This window comes from Pongo abelii, chromosome 7 (assembly GCF_028885655.2).
Source record: "Pongo abelii isolate AG06213 chromosome 7, NHGRI_mPonAbe1-v2.0_pri, whole genome shotgun sequence".
NCBI classification, from domain to species: Eukaryota; Metazoa; Chordata; class Mammalia; order Primates; family Hominidae; genus Pongo; species Pongo abelii.
The window spans coordinates 120,346,179-120,372,466 of NC_071992.2; the positions used below are offsets into that span (position 1 = coordinate 120,346,179).

Genomic DNA, 26,288 nt, shown 5'->3' on the forward strand with positions numbered 1-26,288 from the left:
CCTCCAGAGAAGGTCACATTTCTTCCTCCCACACTTTCAATAGCAGTAAGCCTGTGGGTTTCTGCTTACCAGCTCTGGAGACACATGGGTGATGTGCAGCTTCAATACCCCCCAGTCTAGAAAGCTCCTAGGGTGGGCCATTCATATGGAGGTTCTCATTATTATTTCATGGCTGCATTTTTTGTGGCTTCTGACTGGACCTTGTATCTGAAGCAAGGACGCAGTCATCTGCACCTTGAAAGATGATCTGTGCTCAAAAGACAGTGCTCAGGAATGCCGGTCTCCTTGACTCATCAAAAAGGTGGCCAAACAGAGCTCTGTGGGTGGGGGCATGTGTGCCCTCCATGCTGAGGCTCTCAATGCTCCCACTGACACTGAGATCCCATGCAGGGAAAACGACTGAGGTGTCTGCACCTTGCAGAGGTGTCTGCTAGCTAGCATGGGCAGGGTTAATGTGGAAGTCTGGCTGTCTCTGTTTCCCATGGCAACAGCTTGGCCCTGCATGAAAGCAGGTAAATGTGGGCTCAAGCCAGACGCACAGACTGCATGGCTTTGCAGGGCTCTCGGCTCAAATCAGGGCTCTTCATCCCTAACCCTGTTCTGCTATTTTCCTGTTCCCTTCCACCCAGCCACAAAAAGGGCTTTAACCCCATGGAAGAGAGATGGGGCCCTTGGTGGTACTCTGCTGTGGACTGCAGCTAAGGCTTCCCTGCCTGAGGTGTGGTAGAAACTGCAGTTCTGAGATAAAAGCAAGAAATTGGCCATTACTCTAGGGATAGTGCTGTTGGTAAAAGCCAGAAGCAGGTATTGTATCCTGGGGACACAAGCGTGTTGAGTCGGGAATAGACACTATTGACAATGGAGGCAAAATAAAGAGAAATTACAGGTTAAAGGGATCAGGTAAACTTTTAGAAGCTGCCAGAAAAAAACGATGGAGAGGCAGAGGGAGGGACTCTGTAAGCACAAGAGAGGAGAAGAAAACAGTTAGAAATCTTTGGGCAAAAATAAACATTTCCGAGGTATAGAGGAAAACCTTTATGTGTGAGACTGGAACTTGGTTTAAGCATGGTTTTTAAATGTCTCCAGGGATAAAAGGGGAAAAGGTCATTCACAAGAATGGAGAAGAGGAGGGCTAAGGTGAGAAGCGGGCTAGAGAGAAGAGAAGAGAGCCATGTGAGCGTCATCTGATGATCAAGGCTGCACTCTCACAATCCGTGGCCAAAATCAGCTGTCAGAGTGTTAAAAATAATTTGAGCCAACAGTTTTTTAAGAACCAGAAGATGTCACCCAAAGAAATCTAGATTTCTGACTTGAAAAAAAAGAGAGTCAGAAAATCTGGTGACTGCCTCTATAGAGAACTTTCAAGAAAATCTGCTGGGTTGGAGGCTGCTGTTCCTACAAGTTAAATGGGGGCGTGGGCTCTCCAGACCCTCAGAGACCCATGGCCCACTGGCCCACACCCCACACTCCCAAGGAGTATCTGTATCTCCTTACTTCCTTCACTGTTTTCGGTGCTTGTCTGACCACTGTAGGCATTTGAAATGCTAAGTGCTGCCTGCAGGGGACAGGATGAGCCCCCATTCCTGACCCCAGCTCAACAGGGAAGGTGAGACCAACACCGAATGCACTTTTCTTCCCCGTCCCTGGGAGAGATGGCTAAGTTGGGAGAGACAGCCCTCGATGTGGACCTCAGACCAGGATGGGCCTGCGTCCGGGGTGCCTGAGTTTAAGGGTGAGCAAGGTGAGCCTAACGCTGGCTGTAACAATCTCTGAGTAAAATATAGGTATTCATGACTGCATGATGCAGGGGAGCAAGTGTTCACCTGGGGAAAGGAGAGCTGCAGTCAGCTTTAGATGGCTCAATAAAGCTGTGCTGGCAGAGGAGGGGAGGATCCTGGATGTGGTTGACAACGCAGGACAGCTCATCCTGGCATGGTGAATCTGCATTTCAGGATTCTTTTGTGATTGAGATCCTGGGAATATATTTCAACCAAATTCAGAAGCTGCTCTATGATCATGTCAAAGAGGGGCTGAGCAGTTGTCCATTCTGACCCCTCAGGGTCATTTAAACATGGGTTAAAATCCTGGCTCTTGCACTTATTAGCTGTGTGACCTTGACCAAGTTATTTAACCTCTCTGAGCCCCGGTTTCCTATCTAAAAAGATATAGCTCCAATAGTACAGGGTTAGAAATCATGTATATCAGATGCTGTGGCCAGGCATAAAGTAACGCATTAATAACTACCATCTATTATTAGGAGTATTTCACTAAGCCTCAGACATTGACACAAGCTATAGTTTGTCTGCTTCTCTAATTATGTATTCTGTGCTGACTGAGGGCCAACTGGATATTGTTATGGACAGAATGTTTGTGTCTTCTGCCAATTTATTTGAACCCCCAGTGTGGCTGTATTTGGAAATTGGGTCTCTAAGGAAGTAATTAAGGTTAAATGAGGTCCTAAGTGTGGAGCCCTCATCTGATAGGACTAGTGTCCCTATAAGAAGAGGAAAATGTAACTGCCTCACCATTGTGGAAGAGAGAGACAAGAGACTGGCAGCCAAACAGAGCAGTGGGTAAAATGATTTCTGGGTGCCATGTTGGAAAAGTCTTTGTACTTAATTAAAGGTGACACAGCGTGAAGAGATACCAGAGAGCTCACCCGCCTTCTCTCCCCACCATGTGAGGACACAGGGAGGAGGCAGTTGTCTGTAACCCGGGGAGGGGTCCTCACCAGAACCCAACCCTGCCAGACCTTGATCTGGAACTTCCAGCCTCCACCACTGTGAGAAATCAATTTCTGCTGCTGAAGCCACCCAGCCTGTGGGGTTCTGCTATGGCAGCACTGGCAGATGACAACAGGTACATAGGAAATTTTAATTCCATTACTCAGGAACCGTAGTGGAATTTTAAAACAGGACTCATGAAAAGTCAGAGATGAGATATTAATGTGATGGGAAGTGTGTCACCAAGTGGTGGAAAACTGGGGTTCTCACTCCTAGCTTAGAGTCCCTTAGCCTCTTTGGATTTTATTTTCCTCAGCTGTGACTATCGGCCAGGGAGGTGTCAGTCAAAATCATCTGGACTTGTGCTATCCAATACATAAGCTCCAGTTATTTATTTAAGTAATTTAAATTTTATTTAATCTTAATTTAAATGTAAGTGATATGATTTATTAAAATTAAAATTAAATATCATAATTAAATAAAATAACACTAAAAGTAATTAAATTTATTAATTAAAATTAAATAAAATTTAAAATTCAGTTCCTCAGTAGCACGAGCCCTGTGTCAAGTGCTCATGTGGTCAGTGCCTCCTATGCTGGACAGCGCATATATACAGCACGCCCAGCATCACAGACAGTTCTATCAGACAGTGCTGAATTCTAGAGCTTGCTACCTGAAGCCTGGTCTTCACGAGAGCAGCTTCAGCAGCACCTGGGAACTTGTTAGGAATGCCAACTCTCAGGGGCCACCCTAAACCTTCTCAATGAAGATCTGCATTTTTACAAGATTCCCTCCAGTGATCACGTACTCAAGTCTAAGAAGCTCTGATGTATGATTCCCTCCAGCTCAAAAAAGAAAATTTACGAATCTGGGTATCTGCTTGACAAAGTCTTTGAGAAGGAAACCACTTGCTCAGCTTATCAAAATTCCAATTTACTGATTTGCCTAAGAGGAAAGAATTGAAATATCTGAAGGAAGATCAGCAGAATGGCTGCACCTCCACAGGAGCAAAAAGAAATCAGCAGATGTCTAAAGGAGGCATGGGTGGCGTCACCGTGCCTGGAGGGTTGTACACCTTGGAGGTTGGTACAATCCAGCTCCTATCTCTTTTTTTGGAGTTTTTTTTTAAAAAGAGAGATGGGGGTCTCTCTCTGTTGCTCAGGCTGGTCTCAAACTCCTGGGCTCAATCAAGCAATCCTCCCACCACCTCAGTGTCCCAAAGTGCTGGGATTATAGGCATGAACCACCACGCTCAGCCTCCAGCGCCTGTCTCTAAGCCTCCCATCAGCTTGGGCATTCAATCTTTGCCTAAAGAGCAGAGAATGGACCTTCTTCATTTTCATTGGCAGCAAAGAAACAACAAGGAATGAGCTGCATTTACTGGGGACCTTTTATCCAGAGAGTCTTAAGGTGCTTGCTAAGGTTCCCCTCATTAAACCAAAAGGAGCAGATAGGTCATATATTCAATTAGGGAAAATGAGGAACAGAGAAGAAATCAATGCCACAGTCAATGATGCCAAAAGGCAGACTGAAACATCAGCCTTTGGGCTCATGGGCCTAAATTCTGCTCTGGAGCTTGAGCTGTAAAATAAGAGAAGATACCTTCAGTCCTCTCACTGCAGAAAGTTTTGGTATCTGGTGAAGTGCTGTTTTTAACACAAAAATAAGAAGGATAATATTAGAGCTGTTGCCTGTTAAGAAAACATGTTCATCTTACAGGACAAAATTGCAGTCATATATCTTATTTAATTGATACTAGATTTTATTGCAGAACGTTAAAATGTTAATGTGTCCATAAATCTTTTTCATACTTCCAGAAAAATGTCTGTATTAGGAACACACTGTACAAGGATGAAGGCAAGAGAAAGGAAAAATGAATCCAGAATATACATTATTAATTTTTTAGGAAGGAAGCAAAATGGTGGGTGCCTCATAAGGGAAATTAGAAAAAAGTTAAACAGCTGGGATTTCTGATTTCCTTTAAAGAAGAATCTGCTAGTTTGAGACATATCCTTACAGAGTCAACTATTTTGATGCAGGGAACAAAAAGTGAGCAGATAATGGAAATGGGCTTGTGATATACAGGTCAGCTCTTAACAGCCACCGGCAGAAGGTGTGATGCCCCCAGCAGGGACAAGCAGTGAGCTGAGGGTCCTGTCATATCATGCAGAGCCATGGAATTGGGGCATGGTACAGATTACAGGGCCTGCCCAGGAGTCGGGGAAGTCTGGCCTAAATCCTGCTGTGCCGTCTCCACTGTGTGATTGCTGACAAATTCCAGCAAGCACTCAGAGCCTCAGTTTCCACTGTGTCAGATGCAAAGAGCATCTGCAGGCTTGGGGCAGGGGTAGAGAGCTGCTTTATAAAAAGTGCTTACAATATAATAGGGAATTAACATCTTTTAGGGTATCAATCAAATAATGGTTTGGGGTCAAACCCAAAGCAATGGGAGAGCAAACAGTCATGCCTGGGAGGAGAGGCCGCAGCTCCTGACTTCCTCTGGTGCTGGGTGTTCTGCCCTCTGCCCACCTGCCCGCAGAGTCCTCCTGCCTGTGCCGTGGAGCCTGTCTGACTTGGTCCATAATGCCGGGGAAGGTTCAGCAGCACAGGGGCCTATGGTAAGGCCTGTCTCTATCTTCACCCTTCAGTCCAACCTCTGATTCCAAAAGGAAGCAAGCTTTCAGGAAAAAGGAACTATGGCCTTTTGCTGGCCCCCATTTTAATTACCGTTCTAATTCCCTTTCCTGCTGATGCTGTCAGAACATCCTCATATGTGGGATCTGGACTCTGCTAAGGCCAGTTCCACATGGCAGTGACCCCTCTTCAACACTCAAGTTCGCCTCATATCTCTTTTCTGCTCTGAGCATTTCCATTCAGATTATATGGCAGGAACTGCAAGCACTCTGTATGCTTGGGGGAGAAATTTACACACGTTTACTCGTGACCTGCCTATTCCCCCCATTTTATTTCTGCCCTTCGTTAACCTCATTCGGCCTGAACAGAGAAAGAATAATTTCCTCACCTCTGGTTGCTCAGTTCACAACCTCTATCCAATGCCTGGATTCATCTTACACGACAAATGTAATCCACTGGCTCTCACTGTATTCAGCTACTCCGTAAATTCAGACCCATCCTACTTAATGTGAGAAGGGATTTATTTGAGATTGTTTAAAAATTGATCAATGTCCACATTAAAATCCCATACATATTATATAATGCTTATTAGATATTTTCATGTCAATCAGGAGAGAATATCAAATTTATTTTATACATATCACTCCAAATGAATCCAAGTCTCTCTGAGAGCATCACAGACCTAAATCTGTGTGACTGATGGCGTGTTAGCAGCTCCAGAGTGCCTTCATTTTAATTATTCCAGATCTAGGAAAAAAGAAAAGATGATTATCTCAGTGACAAAAAATAAATATTCTTCTTTTCTTTGTAAGATTCTCAGGAGGAAACTGTTCTCGGAGGGCAGGGGCATAAGAGGGAAGAAGCCATGGTTACAGAGCAGAGACACAATGGCGTCAGTCCAAGGCTGCATTTAAGTTTGGATGCCCTTGGTGTGCTTTCTGGTCTGTAAAATTAGAGCACAAGAAAACAGATGACTATTAAAGAGTAAGCTTGCATAATGCAGTTTATTGACATTTCAGCCTATCAACCTAGGGTTCAACTATTAAGGCTTATGATATGGGACTGTTGCCTTTATCAATAAACAAAGAATCTCTAGCAGACCAGTGCAGAATTCAGTGGCTTAAGATAAATCAGCATTTATGATGGCTCACGTGTCTGTGGTCAGCCGGTGGGCCGGCTGAGAACCAGCTGGTCTAGGATGGCGTCTCTCACATCTGGCAGTTGGACAGCTATTGGCTGAGCTGACGGAATTGCCTGGTCAGGTGCCTTTCGTCATCCAGCAGTCCAGCCTGGTGTAACAGGCTCAAAAATGGCCCCCTCAGAGTTGTCCATGTCCTACTGCTCAGAACCCATGAATATATTACCTCGCATGGTAAAAGGGACCCTGCAAATGTGATTAAGTCTCTTGAGATGGGGAGATTATCCCGGATTATCTGGGTGGGCCCAGCATATTCACAAGGGCTCTTATAAGAGAGAAGCAGGAGGATCAGAGTCTAGAGAGAAAATGTAAGGATAAAAGCAGAGGGAAGATGCAACATTGCTGGCTTTGAGATGGTGGAAAAAGGGTCCATGAGCCAGGAAATGTAGGTGGCCTCTAAAGCTGAAAGAGGCAAGGAATCAAGTTCTCCCCCAGTGCCTCCTGAAGGACCCCAGCATTGCAGTCCCATTTTAGACTCTGACCTCCAGAACTGTGAGAGAATAAATATGTGCTCCTTTAAAATACTCAGTGGTTATTTGTTACAGCAGCGATAGCAGGGAAATGCAGCTGGACTTAACACAGCAGGAGCAGGGTTCCGTGAGAGCACGTGGAGCGAGTCCCAGGCCCAGGCTTGTCACTGTTATTTCTGCCGCATTCGACTGGGCAAAGAAGTCACAAGTCCAGCCCAGATGCAAAGGATGGAGGAATAGACCTCATCTCTTGGTGGCGGAAGGTCGAAGAAGCTGTAAAGTCATATTTCAAGGGAGAGGACACAGGAAGAGTAAAGAATTATGGCCACTTTTTTTGTTGTCAGTCTACCACCATGGCCTTTATGAAGGTCAGAGGACATTCAAAAGCAATTTCTGACCTTGGTTTCTTTTTCATTTTCAGGACTCAGGGAGCATGGGTATCTGGACCTCAGGCACTGATATCTTCCTAAGTCTTTGGGAGATTTACGTGTCTCCAAGGAGCCCCGGATGGATGGGCTTTATCCAGCATTTGGGAGTTTGCTGTTTGGTTGCTCTTATTTCAGTGGGCCTCCTGTCTGTGGCCTTCTGCTGGTTTCTGTCATCAATCATAGTGGCCGCCGGCTCCTGGATTACCACGTGTGTTCTGCTGTGTTGCTCCAAGCATGCACGATGTTTTATTCTTCTTGTCTTTCTCTCTTGTGGCCTGCGTGAAGGCAGGAATGCTTTGATTGCAGCTGGCACAGGGATCGTCATCTTGGGACACGTAGAAAATATTTTTCACAACTTTAAAGGTCTCCTAGATGGTATGACTTGCAACCTAAGGGCAAAGAGCTTTTCCATACATTTTCCACTTTTGAAAAAATATATTGAGGCAATTCAGTGGATTTATGGCCTTGCCACTCCACTAAGCGTATTTGATGACCTTGTTTCTTGGAACCAGACCCTGGCAGTCTCTCTTTTCAGTCCCAGCCACGTCCTGGAGGCACAGCTAAATGACAGCAAAGGGGAAGTCCTGAGCGTCTTGTACCAGATGGCAACCACGACAGAGGTGTTGTCCTCCCTGGGTCAGAAGCTCCTTGCCTTTGCAGGGCTTTCGCTCATCCTGCTTGGCACCGGCCTCTTCATGAAGCGATTTTTGAGCCCTTGTGGTTGGAAGTATGAAAACATCTACATCACCAGACAATTTGTTCAGTTTGATGAAAGGGAGAGACATCAACAGAGGCCCTGTGTGCTCCCGCTGAATAAGGAGGAAGGGAGGAAGTATGTCATCATCCCGACTTTCTGGCCGACTCCTAAAGAAAGGAAAAACCTGGGGCTGTTTTTCCTCCCCATACTTACCCATCTCTGCATCTGGGTGCTGTTTGCAGCTGTAGATTATCTGCTGTATCGGCTCATTTTCTCAGTGAGCAAACAGTTTCAAAGCTTGCCAGGGTTTGAGGTTCACTTGAAACTGCACGGAGAGGTAGGGCCCACAGGTACTTCTCATGGTGTATCCCGGCTATTTGCTGGTCTGTCTTGCAAAAGATCATGAACCTCCGGGGGCAGGGCAGTGGCTCATTCACCTTTGCATCCTTGGTGCCCAGCAGAGTGCTTGGCACACAGAAGGAACCCAACAAATGCAGGTCAAATTGAATCGAAGTCCTGATGTTAGGGTGTGATTCTGCATTAGTTCCCTGTGGCTGCTGTGACAAATGGCCAATAATCGAATGGCTTAAAATAACAGAAGTTTATTCTCAGACAGTTCTTGGGGGAGAAGTCTGAAGTGAGTTTCACTGGGCAGAAATCCAGGTGCTGTTGCTGCTCTTTGTGTCTTCCAGATTCTAGTGGCCGATGGCATCCCTTTGCCTGTGACCACATCACTCCCGTCTCTGCTCTGTCATTGCATCACTTTCTTCTTTGCATGTGGAAAATCTCTCTCTGCCTCTGTCTTAAAGAATCTATATGACTGTATTAGGACTTTCCAGTATAATCCAGGGTAATTTCTCTGTCTCAAGATCTTTGACTTAATAACATTCGCAAAGATCCTTTTTCCAAATAAAGTAACATTAACAGGTTCCAGGCACTAAGACCTTGTATCTTCAGGGCATCATCCAGCCTCCTACAGTCAACAAACACTGAAATGTGGAAATAACTATCTCTGAGGTTGAACATGAAGTGGATTCCCAAGCAGGACTATCTGGCGTGAACCTAAGAGACAGGGATTTAGGGCCTGCCTTCCTCTCATCCTCAAGCTTGGGCAAGTAGACTTCGAGCACCTTCTCTGAGTGAGAACTTTTCTGAGCATCTTGAGTCCTTATCAAACACAAGAGGGTTCCCAAGGCATCAGTGCAATGTTTAAAAGGATGATTGTTGATAAGGGCTCCTAAGTTACCCAGTAAAATGGCTGATGCTAGTACCTGATAGCACCCACTTTTAAAAATGCTGCACAGCTACACTTTGGTTTTTTGAGACAGATTGGATTACTAGTTCTCAATTTTAAATGTGTGTTAAGAATTTCCTGAGTTGGATATAGAGTGTCAGGCCTCGATTTACACAGATTTTGTTTTAACTGGGAGAGCATTTTAAATGAGCATGCCTGTGATTTCAAGGTAGGTGGTCCATAGACCACATTTTGAGCAACTCTGGTCTAGGTCTTAGAGAGCAAGGACCCTCTAACCCAGAGGTCCTCAACCTTGGATACAGAGTTGCATCACTGCAGATCTGAACTAACAAACCAACTCAATTCCTCTCTCCAGAATCAGCAGAGATTCTGTTTTAATTGGACTGCGGTGAGACATTTTTGAAACCTCCCAGAGTAATTCTAACGTGCGGCCGAGACTGAGAACCCCTGTTCTAAACCCTCACTCCAAGAGCAAAGCCAGAAACTTAACTCCTAATTGCCATCAGATGGATCTGTGAAAAATCTTCTTTAGCCAGGATAGCATCTGTCTCTGAGCTGGTGCCTCCTGCATCTTGAGGCACTCTCTTGAGGCACTTTCTCTCCTCTATTCTCCTTCTCTCTCCTCTTGGCAGCCATGGACAAACAGAGAAGATGGTGGGGATGGGGCATCCCATCGTTTATCGCTTCTTTTCCATTTTCTCTGTGGATATTTGTGCTTATGCTGACATTTCAGAGGATCTGGATATTGTCAGACACTTGTCTTATTGTTTTTTAAACCCAGAAATTGGCAGGCTGAATGACGTGGGGTGTGTATGCACATGTGTGGGTGTGTATGTGCATGTGTGTGATGCTGGGTTAAGTACACTAGCCCAGGCTGGCAAAAATAATGCAGGTGAACCCCTAAATTGGGGCTTAGCCTAGGAGGGTTCTTAGCTTTGCTTGGGAAAGAATTCAAGAGTGAGCTGACAGTGAAAGAAAGCAAGTTTATTAGAGCAGAGTACAGCAAAATGACTGCTCCATAGGCAGAGAAAGACTATCGCATAGGCAGAGTGGCCCAGAGTAGCACTCACGGATTGCTGATCTGTTATATTTATACCTAGTCTTAATTTTATGCTAATTATGGAGTGGGTTATTCATGAGCTTTCTGGAAAAGGGGTGGGGAGTTCCCAAGCCATATAAGACAACTTCTGGGTTATTGCCATGGCATCATTTGTAAGCTGTCATGGTGCTGGTAGGAGTGCCTGATGCAAATATATTATAATTAGCATATAATGAGCAGTGAGGACAACTCGAGGTTTTTTTCATCACCATCTTGGTCCTAGCTGATTTGGGCTGGTTTCTTTGTTATATCCTGTTTCTTTCCACAGGGTCATGACAGAGGCTTAGTAAACAAGTCCTGCTTATCTCCTGCCTAAAAAACACCAACAGCTGTTTCTTTTTTAAAAAAATTATTGTTTTTAACTTTTATTGTTATTTCTAATTGACACATAATCATTGTACATATTTATGGGGTATCCAGTAGCTGTTTCCACGGGTCTGATTTGCCCTACTATTCCTCAAGCTGCAATAGGCTGTGCCAGCTGCTGGGGAAATCACGGAGGAAAAACGGCCACAATGTTGCCTGCAAACCCTTCCATGAAGCCCCACTTGCCATTTCTCTCTTTCCCTCTCAGGTCCTTAAATCCTCCTGAAGCATCCACACTTTTCCTCCCCTTTCCTCTGGCTCAGCAGATCTAGTCCCATGGCTCCTGCCCTCCTAAGCCTGGGCTGCTTCTCAGAGTTGATTATTCTGAGCTCTCTGAGTCCCCTGAAGAATCCCGTTAATTACAAGGCACCCTGTTGCTCTAGATATTCGCAGCAGGGTGAATAATGGAAGTAGTGTTTTAGCTGAAAGCCAAACAAGAATTTCAGACATGCTTGATCTTTGGGGGTGGCCAGGAAAAGGGTCTCGCTCCTTCCCTGCCATTCTCCTCCTGTGTTCTCCTTTCTTGTCTTCCCCCCTCAATTCTCCCTCTCTCTCCTACGTTTTTCTTCTCTCTCATTTACTTCTCTCTCAGCAAGTACCCATGGCTGTGTTGTGAATTCTCACCATGTTAGATAGAGGGAAAAAAAAAAGCAAGCTCTGTCTTCCAAAAAAACCCAGCTTTCCAATGACAATGTCCTGACACCTTTGTCTTTGGGCACTGCTGGCTCCTGGGGGTGCAAAGATGTCTAGGTTGTGAGGGCCTCCTTGAGGGGCTTATGTCCTGGGAGGGAGGTCACCATGTACACACGCGAAACAGCAGGGTGGTGGGCGCTGGAACAGATGTGAGTACGAGACTGCTGTGGGAGCGCTTCTCAAACTCTCTCCTGCTGTGTCTGGGAGACTGTGCTGCCAGCGGCCAGCTTCTGCATGACCGGCGATGCCCTGCCCTTATGCCAGGGTGCCCTTGGGGGCTCCTGGTCTTCACCATTGCCTCACATTTGCCTAGGAGGAGTCACGCAGGAAGAGAAACACTGGCTCAAGGTGTTGCCAATATTTCTCCGTCACTTTTGTACGATGTTAAGCCTGTGTTTTGAATAAAGAAGACGGGAAATGACCCAGGTAGAGCTAGCTCTGTGGGTGGGCAGTGTAAATAAAAATAGCCAGAGTTTCTACTTATTGGGCACCTACTATGTTCACTGCACTTGGCTGCATTAACTTTTCAGGACTGGCTGACACCAGAGCCTGCCCTCCATTCATTGCTTAGTGCTGTGCCAACAAATTGTTTACTTAAGAGAGGAATATAAATATTAAAACATTGGGGTGCCATTTAGTATATTGCTTAGGCATTTTGAAAGAATTAAGTTGTCTTCCACATTACCCTCAACCAACCCCATACAAAAGTGTTGACTCAACCGTTCTGAAGCCCTGATTCCCAACTGCAAAATCCCCAGTTAAATTTCTGGACAAAATAACTTCATCCCAGACCGAACACCCGCTGCTTTCTTATTGCAGGATTTCTCATCACTGACTCAATCGATGTGTTTGTTTCTTCAATAGTATTAAAAAGAGTGCATGTCTTTGCTCTGGGGACTGAAATCTCTCTATTTAATTGTAGGCAGACCATCTTTTTAATAAGAGAAAGGGAGAGGCAACACGAATGTTTTTCATTGCTTCGGCACAGTGCTGGGGAAATTATAGATTTGATTTGGCATTTGTGTAGAGGTCCCAGGTTTGGGGTTTCCAAAGTCTTCACAGGTACTGGAATAGATCCAAGGTGCCCAGTGTCCTCTGGGTGTGGTTGGGTTCTTTTTGAGAAGTCATTTACCTTTTCCTGGCCCCAGGGCTCTGTGGCACTAGAGTGATAATAACTTACTAAGCACCCCAGTCTGTAAGGCTAATGCTCCTTCCCCAAGGTGTTTAATTTACACTGGGAGTAGTTTGTTCATGGGCAGGATCTGGTCCATTAACTCCTGTTTTGCCAAATTAGAAAAGAAATCCACTGAGAGATTAAATGACTTTCCCAGGTCAGAGAAAGAAAGAGCTGGATCAGCACACACTTCTCTTGTGGGTGGCTTGGCTGGGTGGCTCAATGTCATCTCCGGCCCTCTGTGTCAGTCTGCTGAGGGCAACTGGCTTATTCTCTTGCCTTCAAAAAGAAGGAATGCACCTCTCATGAGCATCCAATAGGGATGAGAAATTTTCCTATTTTTAAGACCTGCCCAAACATGATTTTAGAGTCTCCTTCAATAACGTGGGCTCGAGGGCCAACGTATCAACCCAGCAGGGAATATAGTACACTAAATAAGATTAAACCTCCCTGAGCTCCAGAAGGTAGATGTAGAACATAATTTAATGCCTCAACATCTCTGTGACCTTGTGGTCTGCTTAAGGGGTATTGGGAGGATATGATGGGGTCCTAAGGGGCTATGTTCTAAAGCAATCTTCTCCCTGAGTTTAGCTGACTCTCCGCTCTTTCTTTTGCCCCATGTGTCCTAACATGTAGAAACAAGTATCCCATGAAAATGAGTTATGTGATCAAATTTGTTAGGAAAACTGCTGGCTAAAATTAAAAGATTCCTCTGCCTACTTCTCAGAGCCTTTAACAGTCTAATGGGCTTGTGATTTTCAAAAGAAGGGATAGAGTAAAAAAATTGTATTTAATACACTTCTCTCAAGGGAATCTTTACTGTATTTCTACAAACCCACTTCAGAAAACACTGCAATAGTTACAAATAAGACACATCTCTTCTCCTTTGCTCCAATCATAACACACAAAGGAAGATGTGATAGTTCCTTTGGCCAAAGCTCCCTGTATATTTGAAGATAGTGCTATGTGCTGCAGGGAAGTACTGAGAAAGACAAGGACTGAGTACAAAAATGGCATGCATCATGATTATTTTATTCTTTCATTTTAGAAACAAGGAACTCAAGATATTATCCATGATTCTTCCTTTAATATATCTGTGTTTGAACCCAACTGTATCCCAAAACCAAAATTCCTTCTATCTGAGACCTGGGTTCCTCTCAGTGTTATTCTTGTGATATTAGTGATGCTGGGACTGTTGTCCTCTATCCTTATGCAACTTAAAATCCTGGTGTCAGCATCCTTCTACCCCAGCGTGGAGAGGAAGCGCATCCGATACCTGCATGCAAAGCTGCTTAAAAAAAGATCAAAGCAGCCGCTGGGAGAAGTCAAAAGACGGCTGAGTCTCTATCTTACAAAGGTAAGGCCAAGATGGTGGTATAACTTCCAATTGAGGAAGTGTTGAGTTTGAGAGGGAAATGGGAAAGGGGACTTCGAAGCACTTAATGCTTCAACTTCACATCAGGGCTTGTATCCCAGAAGTAGATAGGACATTGGGGAAAAATGAACAAATGTACGTGGCTAGGGCTCTTAACTCTGTGATTTGAATGCTGATCCAAAGGATACTACAAGATATTCTTAAAATATTGGTTTCAAGAAAGTATGTTCAGTCATTGTAGAGAGGCGACTGGAGAGGTCCTTAGTGTTGACTAGTAAAGGACAAAGCACAGTAAGACATGCTTTCCTAGGTAAAAAAAAAACAGACAGGGAAATGTCTACTATAGCTTTGTAAACGCCAAAGAATTTGTTCATTTTCCAGTGTGTGTTTATGTGTGTATATATAGAGAGAGGATATACAAAAATATAATATATATACAAATATATAAATAAAAACATGACTCATACATAAAATGGACATATATCAAAAATTTTATGTAATTTAATACATATTTATTAATGAGGGAATGGTAAGAAAAATTAGAACCAAAGAATAATTCAAAGAACACACATATAGGCCATCAGGAATACCAAACAAATTTGCTTAATAGATGCAAAACTGTCTTTTTCTTTAAGGGTGGATGGGAGGGGTCAGTTGTACGCTACTGGACGGAGATCTTGTGCATGTCACGGACAAGAATCACTCACATTGTTTCTATCAGCCATCTGCAACTTACAGAATTGGGAAATAGCCCATAGACAATGGAAGACCAACATAACCCACAAAAATAAGCTTGTCTATTTCAGTCTTTTGCTGTTTTTCCCAATATCTTTAACCCCACAATGAAAAATTGATGTCAGAGGCATTTAAAATGACTCCAACTCCAATGGCCATTTATCCACTTTTCTGTCTCTTCAGATTCATTTCTGGCTTCCGGTCCTGAAAATGATTAGGAAGAAGCAAATGGACATGGCAAGTGCAGACAAGCCATGAGAGACCCCAGGTACTCCTCAGCCACATCGCACCAGCAATTCTCCTCAGGTCTATGATGGCAGTCACTATTCATGCCGGATAATAGAGAACTATGTGACGCAGTCCTCTCAGGAGTCTGAATTTACAGAGCAAACTTGCAGCACCTAGTTATGCCTCCTTTCATCTCAAAGCCAAAGAACTGCCAGGTAAATGGTTATGTGGTCTATCTTCCAAACAAACCACATGATCTTGCCTGTGACACAATGTAATAGGACTCTAGCTGGGTCCCCTGGTGATGAGTTTCAGCATAGAATAATGTTCAAAGAAAATAAAACGAAAACAGTTGAAATCTTTACCACAGCCTCACAAGCAAATGCCAAGGGGAACATACATGTAAAAAGCCAGCAAACTATCTCCAAACTCTTCCGTCCTTAATGTCTTCCATGGCTATTGCCCCCACAATGGTCTCCTTTCTCCCTGCCCCCTTATTAAAGAACTCTTTCTGAAACCCAGTCCTAGCAGCTCCTAGTTTCTTCTTACCACCGCCTGCACCTCTGCCCTCTACCTGCCTCTATCTATTTTGTTTTTTCCTCTTTTAGCAAATTCCCTGGCTGGTATTTATGACAGGGTGGCCTACGGACCATGTGCATTAAAATTATATACAATTCTTGTTAAAATGTATATTTGGGCCCCTTTTCATCTTTAACTATACTCCAAATCACTTTTATTTTTATTATTTTATTTTTTATTTTTTTGGAGATGGAGCCTCACTCTGTCGCCCAGGTTGGAGCGCAATGGTGTGATCTCGGCTCACTGCAATCTTCGCCTCTCAGGTTCAAGCAATTCTCCTGCCTCAGCCTCCCAAGTAGCTGAGATTACAGGCGCCTGCCACCATGCCCAGCTTATTTATATATATATATATATACGTATATATATATACATGTATATGTGTATATATGTATACATGTATATATATGTATATGTATATATGTATATATGTATATGTGTATATATATGTGTGTGTGTATATATATATATATATATATATATATGTATTTGTATTTTTAGTAGAGAAAAAGTTTCACTATGTTGGCCAGGCTCGTCTTAAACTCCTGATCTCAGGTGATCCACCTGCCTTGGCCTCCCAAAATGCTGGGATTACAGGCATGAGCCACCACATCCAGCCCCCATATCACTTTTAACGGGTCACAGGACACACTGTCTTTATCTGTTAGGCACGTTTGCCCTCAGTCTGAAGTGCTCTTCCCTGTTGGAAGGACAGACTGGAAAGCAGTGTTGTCACCAAAGGCAATTTTGATCTTGAAAACAGGATTTAGACTCGCTCATTAGGGTCCATCTCACTTGGATGGGAAATGCTTATTTAATTGCAGCTTATTCACTTTGATTTAAATAAATGTTAGTTAAATTTCTTGAGAAATCCATTGTGAAATGTACTCTGTTAATCTTATAGAGGCAGAAAGGTACTGCCCAAGGCAATTTCATAGAGCACCCTTTTTTCACCTCTAATTGTAATGGCCTATAAAAGTATATTGCATTATCGCCTAAATCACCATTTCTCATCTCACAAATCTCAGTCTGGTGCCATATTTTATTAGGAGCTGTCAAGTGTCTTTCTGATGTGCTTATTAACTCTGTTGTCAGTTGAGTTTCTCTTTGACAGTAAGACATGGTAATTCTAAACACCTTCATGAGAACAGGTCTCTTTTATTGTTCTACTTGGGATAAAAAATGTTATCTTTCCTCTTCTCAGATTCTGTATCTACTACTTTGTCTGTTGGGACCTAATCAATCATAATTATAATACGGGATATGTTGAACTCCTCACATGTTACATATTTTTGTCTTAATTTACTTAAGAGAAAGAAGTACACATATCTCACCCTAAGAAAGTAAGAACTAGCTTTCTCAGCCAAACTCAATAATAGTGATTCCCAAAAAGTAGTAAAGACTACTGAAGTCAATTGTTGAGATTATAGTATGGAAGAGAGGAACTGGCTGAAAAAATGACTGTGGGTTGAATGTAGCTAAAGAATCTCTGAAATCTCTGCCATCTCTTCAATATGTGTTTTTAAAATGTGTTTTTTAAATATGTCTATATTTAAAAGCCTGTATTATATTGGGCTAATATAACCCCCACGCAGAGGGGAGGAAAAATTTAAATTAACAGGTGGCTGAGGCTTTTCCAAGTTTTCCCAGTTCAAAACCCCTTTTGGTTTCAATCCATCGTGATTGCAGTGACATTGTTAAAAGCAGGAAAGAAAAGGAGGTGAGTAACTGGATAGTGGGGAAAATTTATGACCTTTTATGATCTCAATTCTGAGTGTCCGTGAACTTTACTTTTGTACTCAGGGAGCAGAAGAAATCAGAATTGAATTTGTCATTGGAGCACTCTGTCAAATGCAAAGAGAAAGCGAAAAAGGCAATGACAGATAAAAGCATAACAAGCCACAGTCACTGCAATTAAGGCAGAAGGTGTTTGCACCACTTTTCTAGATGCTGAGGAAATACATTGTGGTGAGGGAAGTGCCCCTACCCCTGCACTCAGCCTCATTTGACAAAGACAGAGAAGAGCATGCACACTGACCAAAGCGTGGGGCTCAGGTGGTGGACAGGTTTAGAGGACTTACAGGAGGACCAGGAAAGACTGAGACAAAGATGCAGGCCTTGCCTGCTCACTCATTCTCTAGGGTAATGGTTCCCGAAGCTGGCTGATCATCAGAACCATCTCCAGAGGTTAAACAAATAAAATAAAATTACAGACGCCCAAACCTAAACTCAGATATACTGACTTAGGTAGGTGGAGGGAAGGTCCTGGAAATCTGCACCCTAAGGAACTTCATGGGTGATGCAGATGATTAGGTCTGTCTGTTAACCACTGGTTTACAGAATTGTGGCAAGCCTTGGAGAGGGGGGATTGCTGATTAAATAAAAACACATTACATGTTACCTATGTAATTATCTGTGTGAACATACATACAGGACTTTGATTCTACCTGTTGCTGAGCCATTAAGTTTCTCCAATAATGCAAAATGCAAATTTCTTGTCAAGAAATGTATTGCTCTCATCATCTGCAGTCCAACTCACTTACTTGTATAAATGAGCACCCAAACAAAAACATAACCCATGGCAACACCATGAATTATATAATGTTAATTTATAGTTACTTGCTTTTTAAATATTATTTGCTACCAAATATTATTTTTTAATTAAACTATTTCAATTTGGAGGATAGTATAGCACTTTTTTAAGAAAATGAAAGGTAACCTCGACTACAACAACCACATGATATAATTGAAAGAATTATAGAATCTTCAAATGCAGAAGGCTGGATTCAAATCCTCATTCTGCTAATTGTTACTGACATAAACTTAGCAACTTAACTCTTATCTCTCTGAGCCTGTTTTCTTATTTACAGAATGGGGCTGAAAATATCAGTCTCCCAGCATCTTTTTGAGAACTTAATGAGATGACATATGTAAAGCCTCTAGAATACTTCCTGTCTCAGATAAATAAATGTTAGCAATGTTAGTTCTTTTCTTCCTCTTTCTTCTTTCCCATAATTCTCTATCCAACTGCATTTTCTTCAACTTTTGACAATAGGGTCTGATACAAAAAGAGTAAAAACAAAAAAAAAAAAGAGAGAATTTCAGTCAAGCTTGATATACAACAAGGGTTGGCGAACTTTTTCTGTGAAGGGCCAGACATTAGAGCGACTCTGATGCAACTACTCAATTCCGCCATTGTAGCGAGAAAGCAACCATAGACAATAAGTAGACAAATGAACATGGCTGTGTTCCAATAAAACTTTATTTGCACAAACAAGTGGCAAGTTGGACATGGCCTGTGGCTGTTTGCCAACACCTGATAATAATACAGAAAGGCTTTTTTAGAAATACATGAGTTGGTGCAGGACATGAGCTGGTGCAGGACATGATGCAATGGGGACTGAAAGTCAGAAAAAACAAGAATTGAAATCCCTCTTTGCCACCAACTAGCTGGATGACTTTGCAAGTCATGTCACCTCTCTGAGCTCAATTTTCTCATCTATAAAGATCAAGGAGTTTAGCTAAAGAATCTCTGAAATCTCTGCCATCTCTTTAAGCCTTTGGGGGACAGCAGTGTCCTGGAGAGAATCACCAATGGACTGTAACCCAAGTTTCAGCATTTGATGTGTTTGTTCTTTCACGGTTGATCAATGAATCATAAAGAACAACAGAAGTGCTCCACTCCTAAGTATGATTTATTTGATCAAAAAGGGAAAAGATAACATTTGGTCAAAATAAATGTTATTTTCTCCACAGACACAAAGAAGCAATCAGTATGGTTATTCAATTCTAAATGTCATGTGTAATTTCATATGGCTTAAAGTCAGATTGCCATGTCAGTGGCTGAAGACCTGAAAATTGAAAGTCTTGCTTTTTTCTAAGTGAGCAGTACTCTCACTCTAAATGTGATATATTAATTAGGGAGTAAAAGAAATCAATCAAAATTGTTTTTCCAAAGAAAACCATTGTGGAAGTATGTTTGTACTGAAACAGTAAGTGTGCTAGGTCTTGCAAGAGGAAATGTTAATATGTACTAGAAAATACATAATAAGTTGTTTAAAAACACATGTGATGAAAGAAAGGATACTGAATTAAAAATTGGAGGAACTGGTCTCTAATTCTGGTACTGCCATCAAGTAGCTTAGCCAAAGCACTTCTCTCTCTTGACTCAATTCAGTTATTCATAGAAAATAACACAATAGTTATTAGTAAGCCCTTACTAGATGCCAGACACTGTTTTTAGTGAATTATTTCATTTAATCCTCACCCAAACCCCATGAGAGAGGATCTGCTGCTATTGCTGTTTTGTAGATGAGAAAACTGAGACACAAAGAGGCTAACTTGTCCACAATTTATCTATAAAGCATTGAGAAACCTCTGTTGTCATTCCTGATTCCCTTCTCCAATAAAAAGCCTATTGCTGTGCAGGGATATCTATACAACTAGAAAATTGTTTTCCTGAAAAATCAGCATAATTCTAAACAGTCCTCACTGTTCTTCAGAGTGCAAAAAATCACGGGATCATTAATTCAGCTTACAAAATGAATGATTTCTCTGTCTGCATTCTTCAACCATGAAATCCTAGACAACTTCCGGAAAGCTGTGGCCCAGAACACCCCGATCCCACTCAGAACACTATTTATAAGAATGCCCCGTATGCAGTAGTCTTTACAGTTTTTCTTTTTCTCAAATGTTCTCTAGCCTATGTAGATGACATTTATGCAATTCAGAGGAAGATGCCTCAACAGGATTAGTCAGCAGCAAAGTCCTCTGACGCAGCTTCTGTGATCTAGTTAAAAATAGGAAAGAGGATGTTTTGCATAAGTCATCACCATTGTGCAGTATTGGAGAACTGACCACTTTTTTGGTTCCCACATCCTGCTAATTTATCTAAAAATAGATGAAAACCCTGTCCCTGAATTCTTGGACGAGACCTTTTGCTTCTGTGACCTCGGGGCTCAGGTTCTTCTTGTCCTGGGCTCCTTTGGTCACTTCACTTCACCCCCTGCCATTTACAATCCCAACTGTCAGTCTTGGGCTCAGAGCCTCTGCTTTCCTTTTGCCCTCCCAGGGATTGCAAACTAGGGACTAGAGAGGTCAGGCAGATAACATGAAGCCAACAAGGTGGAGGAGGGTAAACTACACGACGCCCCTTCTTGAAAGGAGGGCGTCTCTTACTAAATCTCTGACAGATCGACTGGCTTTTCCCAGAGCAGGCAAAAATCCAGACTGGTACAGAAACTTGCCTAATCTTGAAATGTTACAAATAAATTAGAATATTAATTTAAAAAACAGAGTGGAGGTCAAACCATAAGCTTTCAGTTTGTGACCTCTGCCCCATACCCTCTCCTATGAGAAAGTCGCGTGTTACCTGCTATAAGATGAAATTCTACAAAACCTAGATAAACCCACTTTTTCCAGTTCTTGATTTCTAATTTAGAAAGAGTATGGGATGATAATGAGTCCTGGGTTCTGAGTTTGGCTCTGCCCTTTGCTGACTAAGCAAATTTGAATGAGTTAGCTTCACCTTTCTGGGACACAGTTTCCTCATCTTCAAAATGGGCAATTAGAGGCAATGATCTTGAGAGCTCTATCAAGCTCTATTAGCCAGTGAGTCTGATAGAGATTCATCCTCATCTCCCCTTCCTTGCCCTTCCTGATCTCAAATTCCACACCACAGTGAGTGACCCGAATATTTTCCTGATTTTCTCAGCTTAGAAGTTAGCTTTATTTGTAACTCTCTTGCTGTCTAACACCCAACCAGTTCTGTTGCTGCAGCATCCCTTAACCCTCCTCCCCACCCCACAATGTTGGCTGTCACCAGCATTTCCTTATCAAATCACTACATTTGCTTACATCTCTACTCCAGCTTCTCCATCGCCCCTCAGCTTTGGCCCAGAAACGAAACAAAAACTAATTTAAAAGCACTTGGTTCAGAGCTTTTCCCTGGAAGAGAATTTACATGGAACATTTACAAGCCCCGTTGCTTATCACAGCCAATCCCCAAATTGCCTGCTGCCCTTGTAGGTTAATGGTCATCTTTAAGTCACAAGCTGGGCATGAGGGGAGGTGCTCTCAAGTGGTCCCTCATTAGGAAATCAAACATTCATACCCCACGAGGAACTATAAGTATTTAGACACTATCTCAAATGTAAGTCTCTAACGCATTATGGACAAACAATGTCACTAAATGCCAGGAAAAGAAAAACTCTGTAGTACATTTTTTTCCTCACAAAAGTAGAGTAAGTTTCTGTCTCTTAGAAGTAGAGAAAGTATTATCGCCCAAAAAACAAATTCCTATTTATCTTTCGCAGGGCTGAACCTTGAAGGCAGGAAGATTCCGGAGAATTCAAACCTCTCCCCTTTATCTAGTTTTTCAGCTGGTGAATGTATTCAAGCCGAATTCAAGGTGTCAGCAGTATCATGCTCCCTCCAGAATCTCTAGTGAAGAATCTTCCCTTGTCTTTTCTGCCTTCTGTGGTTGCTCACACTCCCCAGCATTCCCTGGTTTATGGCAGCGTAAACCAATTTCTGCTCAAAGTCTCATGTGAAGACTGAAGACAGTCTTCACATAACTGTCTTCTTTCCGTGTCCAATGTTCTCTCTTCTTATAAGAAGTTATTGGATTACAGTCCACCGTCATCCAGTATGACCTCATTTTAATTTTATTACATCTGCAAAAAACTCTATTTCCAGATAAGATTATATTTATAGTTACTGGTGTGTCTGGAATGGATGGTTTCTTGGTCTTGCTGACTTCAAGAATGAAGCCACAAAGCCTCGCAGTGAGTGTTATAGTTCTTAAAGATGGCGTGTCCGGAGTTTTTTCCTTCAGATGTTCAGATGCGTCTGGAGTTTCTTCCTTCCGGTGGGTTCATAGTCTCGCTGACTTCAGGAATGAAACTGCAGACCTTTGCGGTGAGTGTAACAGCTCTTAAAGGCCGCGTGTCTGGAGTTGTGCATTCCTTCCGGTGGGTTCGTGGTCTCCCTGGCTTCAGGAGTGAAGCTGCAGACCTTATGGTGAGTGTCACAGCTCCTAAAGGCAGCGCTGGACCCAAAGAATAAGCAGCAGCAACATTTATTGCAAAGAGATAAAGAACCAACCTCCCACAGCATGTAAGGGGACCCAAGAGAATTGCCTCAGCTAGCTCGGGTGGCCTGCTTTTATTCCCTTATTTGGCCCCACCCACATCCTACTGATTGGTCCATTTTACAGAGAGCTGATTGGTCCGTTTTACAGAGAGCTGATTGGTCCGTTTTGACAGAGTGCTGATTGGTGCGTTTACAAACCTCTAGCTAGACACAGAGTGCTGACTGGTGCATTTACAATCCTTTAGCTAGACAGAAAAGTTCTCCAAGTCCCCACCAGACCCAGAAGCCCAGCAGCTTCACCTCTCAATGGCACTCTTGGCAGGACTTTGCTGCACCCAACCCGGGCACTCCAGCAGCCCAGAGGGAGCTCATCCCCTGATCAAGCACAGCAGGGCCTGCGGAGCCCACGCCCACCTGGAACCCATGCTGGCTGAGATTGCCCACATGATGTTCAGGACCTAGACAGAAGACCATAGCAATACATTGAACTGAGCCACCAGAGGCCGTATAGAGAGAGATACCAAATGTGGGAATCAATACGGTGTTTTATGGGAAGGCAAAGAATGGTGGTTAAGGACCTGAAGTGAGGAATAGGATTAGCTGCTGCACTGAGGGAATCTCTGTCCACACCAGCTGTGAGTAGTGCATGTATGGCAGACAGTTCTCCTAGAAAAGGTAAAAATTCACCTTGAAAAGAAAAGGTGAGGTGATCCTCAACCAGTATTAGTGGGCCCCACCAGAGTATTTCTTTAAAGTCTTACAAGTTTTAGCCTGGGGGTGGTGGCTCACACCTGCAATCCCAACACTTACAGAGGCCAAGACGAGAGGATTGCTTGAGTTCAGAAGTTCAAGACCAACCTGGGTGACATAGTGAAACCTCATCTTTACAAAAACTAAAACAAGACGTAAAATTTGCCAGGTGTGGTGGCACACGCCTGTAGTCCTAACTACTCGGGAGGCTCTGATGGGAGGATCACTTGAGCCCAGCAGGTTGAGGCTGCAGTGAACTGATATTGTGCCACTGCACCCTAGGCTGGGAGACAGAGCAAGACCCTGTCTCAAAAAACAAAAACAAAACAAAGTCTTACAAGTTTACAGTTGAAGAAGAGACCATGATTAAAAAAAAAAAATACACTATATGAATAGAGAATGGCTCAGCAAGATCCATCCTCACTCATTAAAGGGGTGCAAACCATGTTAGGGCCTTGGAAAACACAAATAGACCAGTCTAATAAAAATGGCAAGGTAAAACAAAATTAAGCGTTCACTGTGACTCTTATTACTATATTTGCTTGTGATGATGTTCAGGTCTTCTTCAGTCTTGATGGTGAGACTACCAGCAGCCTGATGATGGCAGTGACCAGGAGTGGACAGAGTCTACTGAGGTGGGTGAAAGTTTGAGAGCCAGACATTATTTTTGGAACCAAATGCTACTCCTAGAGACTCTTTTCAGGGCTGACTTTCAATATGTGAGAAGAAAACAGTTTTGAAAAGAGTCAATGAAAATGGCTGACAAGAATTGTTTCTTGGCAAGGAAGTTGTGAAGAAATTTTATATTTCTAGTTTAAAATGCGTTTAAATGCATTTTCAAAGTTAATTTCTGAGAAGACCATGTTCCCTTAATTTAAGAGATTCTGTATCAAGACTAGATGTAAATACGGCTGGGGATTGCCATGGTTAGAAATTTGAATAAAGTACAGCAGTGCCTGGGAACTAGAGGCCAATTGAGAACAGCATAATGTAGAAGTGAGTTGCCAGGGAAACGAGCCTCCAAGTGAGACACGACCATCCTGCAGGCGGACACCATATAGAGAGATGGGAGGGGGACCAGGAACATGCTAGAGAGCCAGGAGTCCTCAGGAGGGACAATAAGACAGCCTGCCCATTAGCTGCCTGCCACCAGAAAGAAAGCCAACGGCTTCCAAAGCCACCAAAAAGGGGAATACAACTCAGGGCTTCTTGGGCATTTTCAATCTGACCATATTCATTTGTCATTCATATGTTGGTTTACTCCAAAGAACACTGACTGAATGCCTTCTGTGAGCCAGACATAGGTGTAGGGCTAGGGACTAAGGAGGCAAAGTAGCTCACTGTTTCTGGTTGCTCTCTGGAAGAGCAAGACGTAAACACAGACACTGGCTCACTCCTGGGAACTGGGCCTCCTTTTGCCCTGAAGCTCTGGTCCTGTTCCAGGGGGCCTGCCAGGTCTCCTTCCTGGCTGAGGGGCACCCTGACCACTGTGCCCTGGATTCCAGCTCCTTCAGAACTGATCTTCTTGGCCTCTATCTCATCCCCATGGCAGGTGCAGCACCTGTGATCAGCCTCCTCTGTGCTCCCCGACCTCCTCTGACGCTTCCTGCCGGGCTTTCTCAGAACTTGCCTGGAATGTCCATTTCACCATCCTGGTCTTCCCAACCCTGTGTGTCTTCCCTATCAGTTCTCATGCTCAGTCCTAGCCTTGACTTTGGCATCCTGCTCCTGGCTCTGGCTTTTGCATGTGACCTTCAGTGTGGATGGGATAGTGACTCACGGAAAATGCTCACATCAAAGCTGTTATCCTAACCCCATTCCTCTGCACATCAGTGAACATAACCTCCAGCTTCCTCCCGTGGGACCCGGCAACACCTCCTCCTGTTCAGTCGCCAGGGATAAACTTCCTGTTCAGGTCCTCGTTATTTTCTTCATTCCTTAGTACCCTCTCCTCAACAGTGGCCTTCTGTTATTACTATGATCTCACCAATCTATTTTAAAACCTCCTGTTGCCTTTACAATCTCGCTCATGCTGCATCTTTCACTATAAACCAACTTTCCTTCCAGAGCAACGGACACTGAGCTAGATGTTCATATGGTGATCACACTGCACTTGGATTGCTTTATTGTTCACAAACTTCCTCTCTTATGGTCCTTTTAACAATGCAGTAAAGTAAGCAAGGCAGGTATTATCACCTCCAGTTCACTGATCAAGAAGTGAGGTTCAGAGAGGTTAAGTGACTTGTCCAGGTCACATGCTGAGAAGTGATGAAACCCGTCTTCTTGTTCTAAGTGGGCGCCTTGTCCCTGTCACGTGTCATGTTGCACTTGAGGCTCTGCCTTTTGTGGCACTGAGTCTGTGCCCACACTATGCTCCACTCTTGTTCTAAGACTTCTTCTTGCTTGGTATGAAGCCAGTATCCTCCAAAGAATTTAAATAAACAGAAACACCAACTCATGCCTGCTTTTTCCCATTTCCTGTTAGACCCAGTGGCATAACCGCATTGTCTGAGGCCCTCCAGCTAAGTGCAGGATGCTCCATTTTTTCCTTTTTGCCTACAAATGAAACAACGAGAAAATCCTGGGAGGCTCTCCCTATCTCAGGAGCTCCCTTGAAATCCCAGCCCTGCCTGCCTAGCACTCCTACCTGCACTCCGAGAAGCCTCTCCCTGGCACGTTTTTATTATAAGCGCCCCGAGGGCTGTGTCCACATCTCCTTAATGTTCTGGACACTTCGCCCCCTCTCCCCAGACCAGTGCGGGGCGGTACATATTGATTGGTGCGGGCGTGCTTAT

General features: G+C 43.4%; 1 protein-coding gene across 1 annotated transcript; it reads left to right on the plus strand.

Moving 5' to 3' along the window:
- Window positions 1-1,607: 1,607 nt before the first annotated feature.
- DCSTAMP (dendrocyte expressed seven transmembrane protein) lies at window positions 1,608-15,596 on the plus strand. The gene is made up of 4 exons (XM_054561078.2): window positions 1,608-1,741; window positions 7,447-8,487; window positions 13,786-14,094; window positions 15,031-15,596. Exons 1-4 carry the CDS (start codon window positions 1,700-1,702, stop codon window positions 15,103-15,105), a joined length of 1,467 nt encoding a protein of 488 aa, XP_054417053.2. The 5' UTR covers window positions 1,608-1,699; the 3' UTR covers window positions 15,106-15,596.
- Window positions 15,597-26,288: the final 10,692 nt, after the last annotated feature.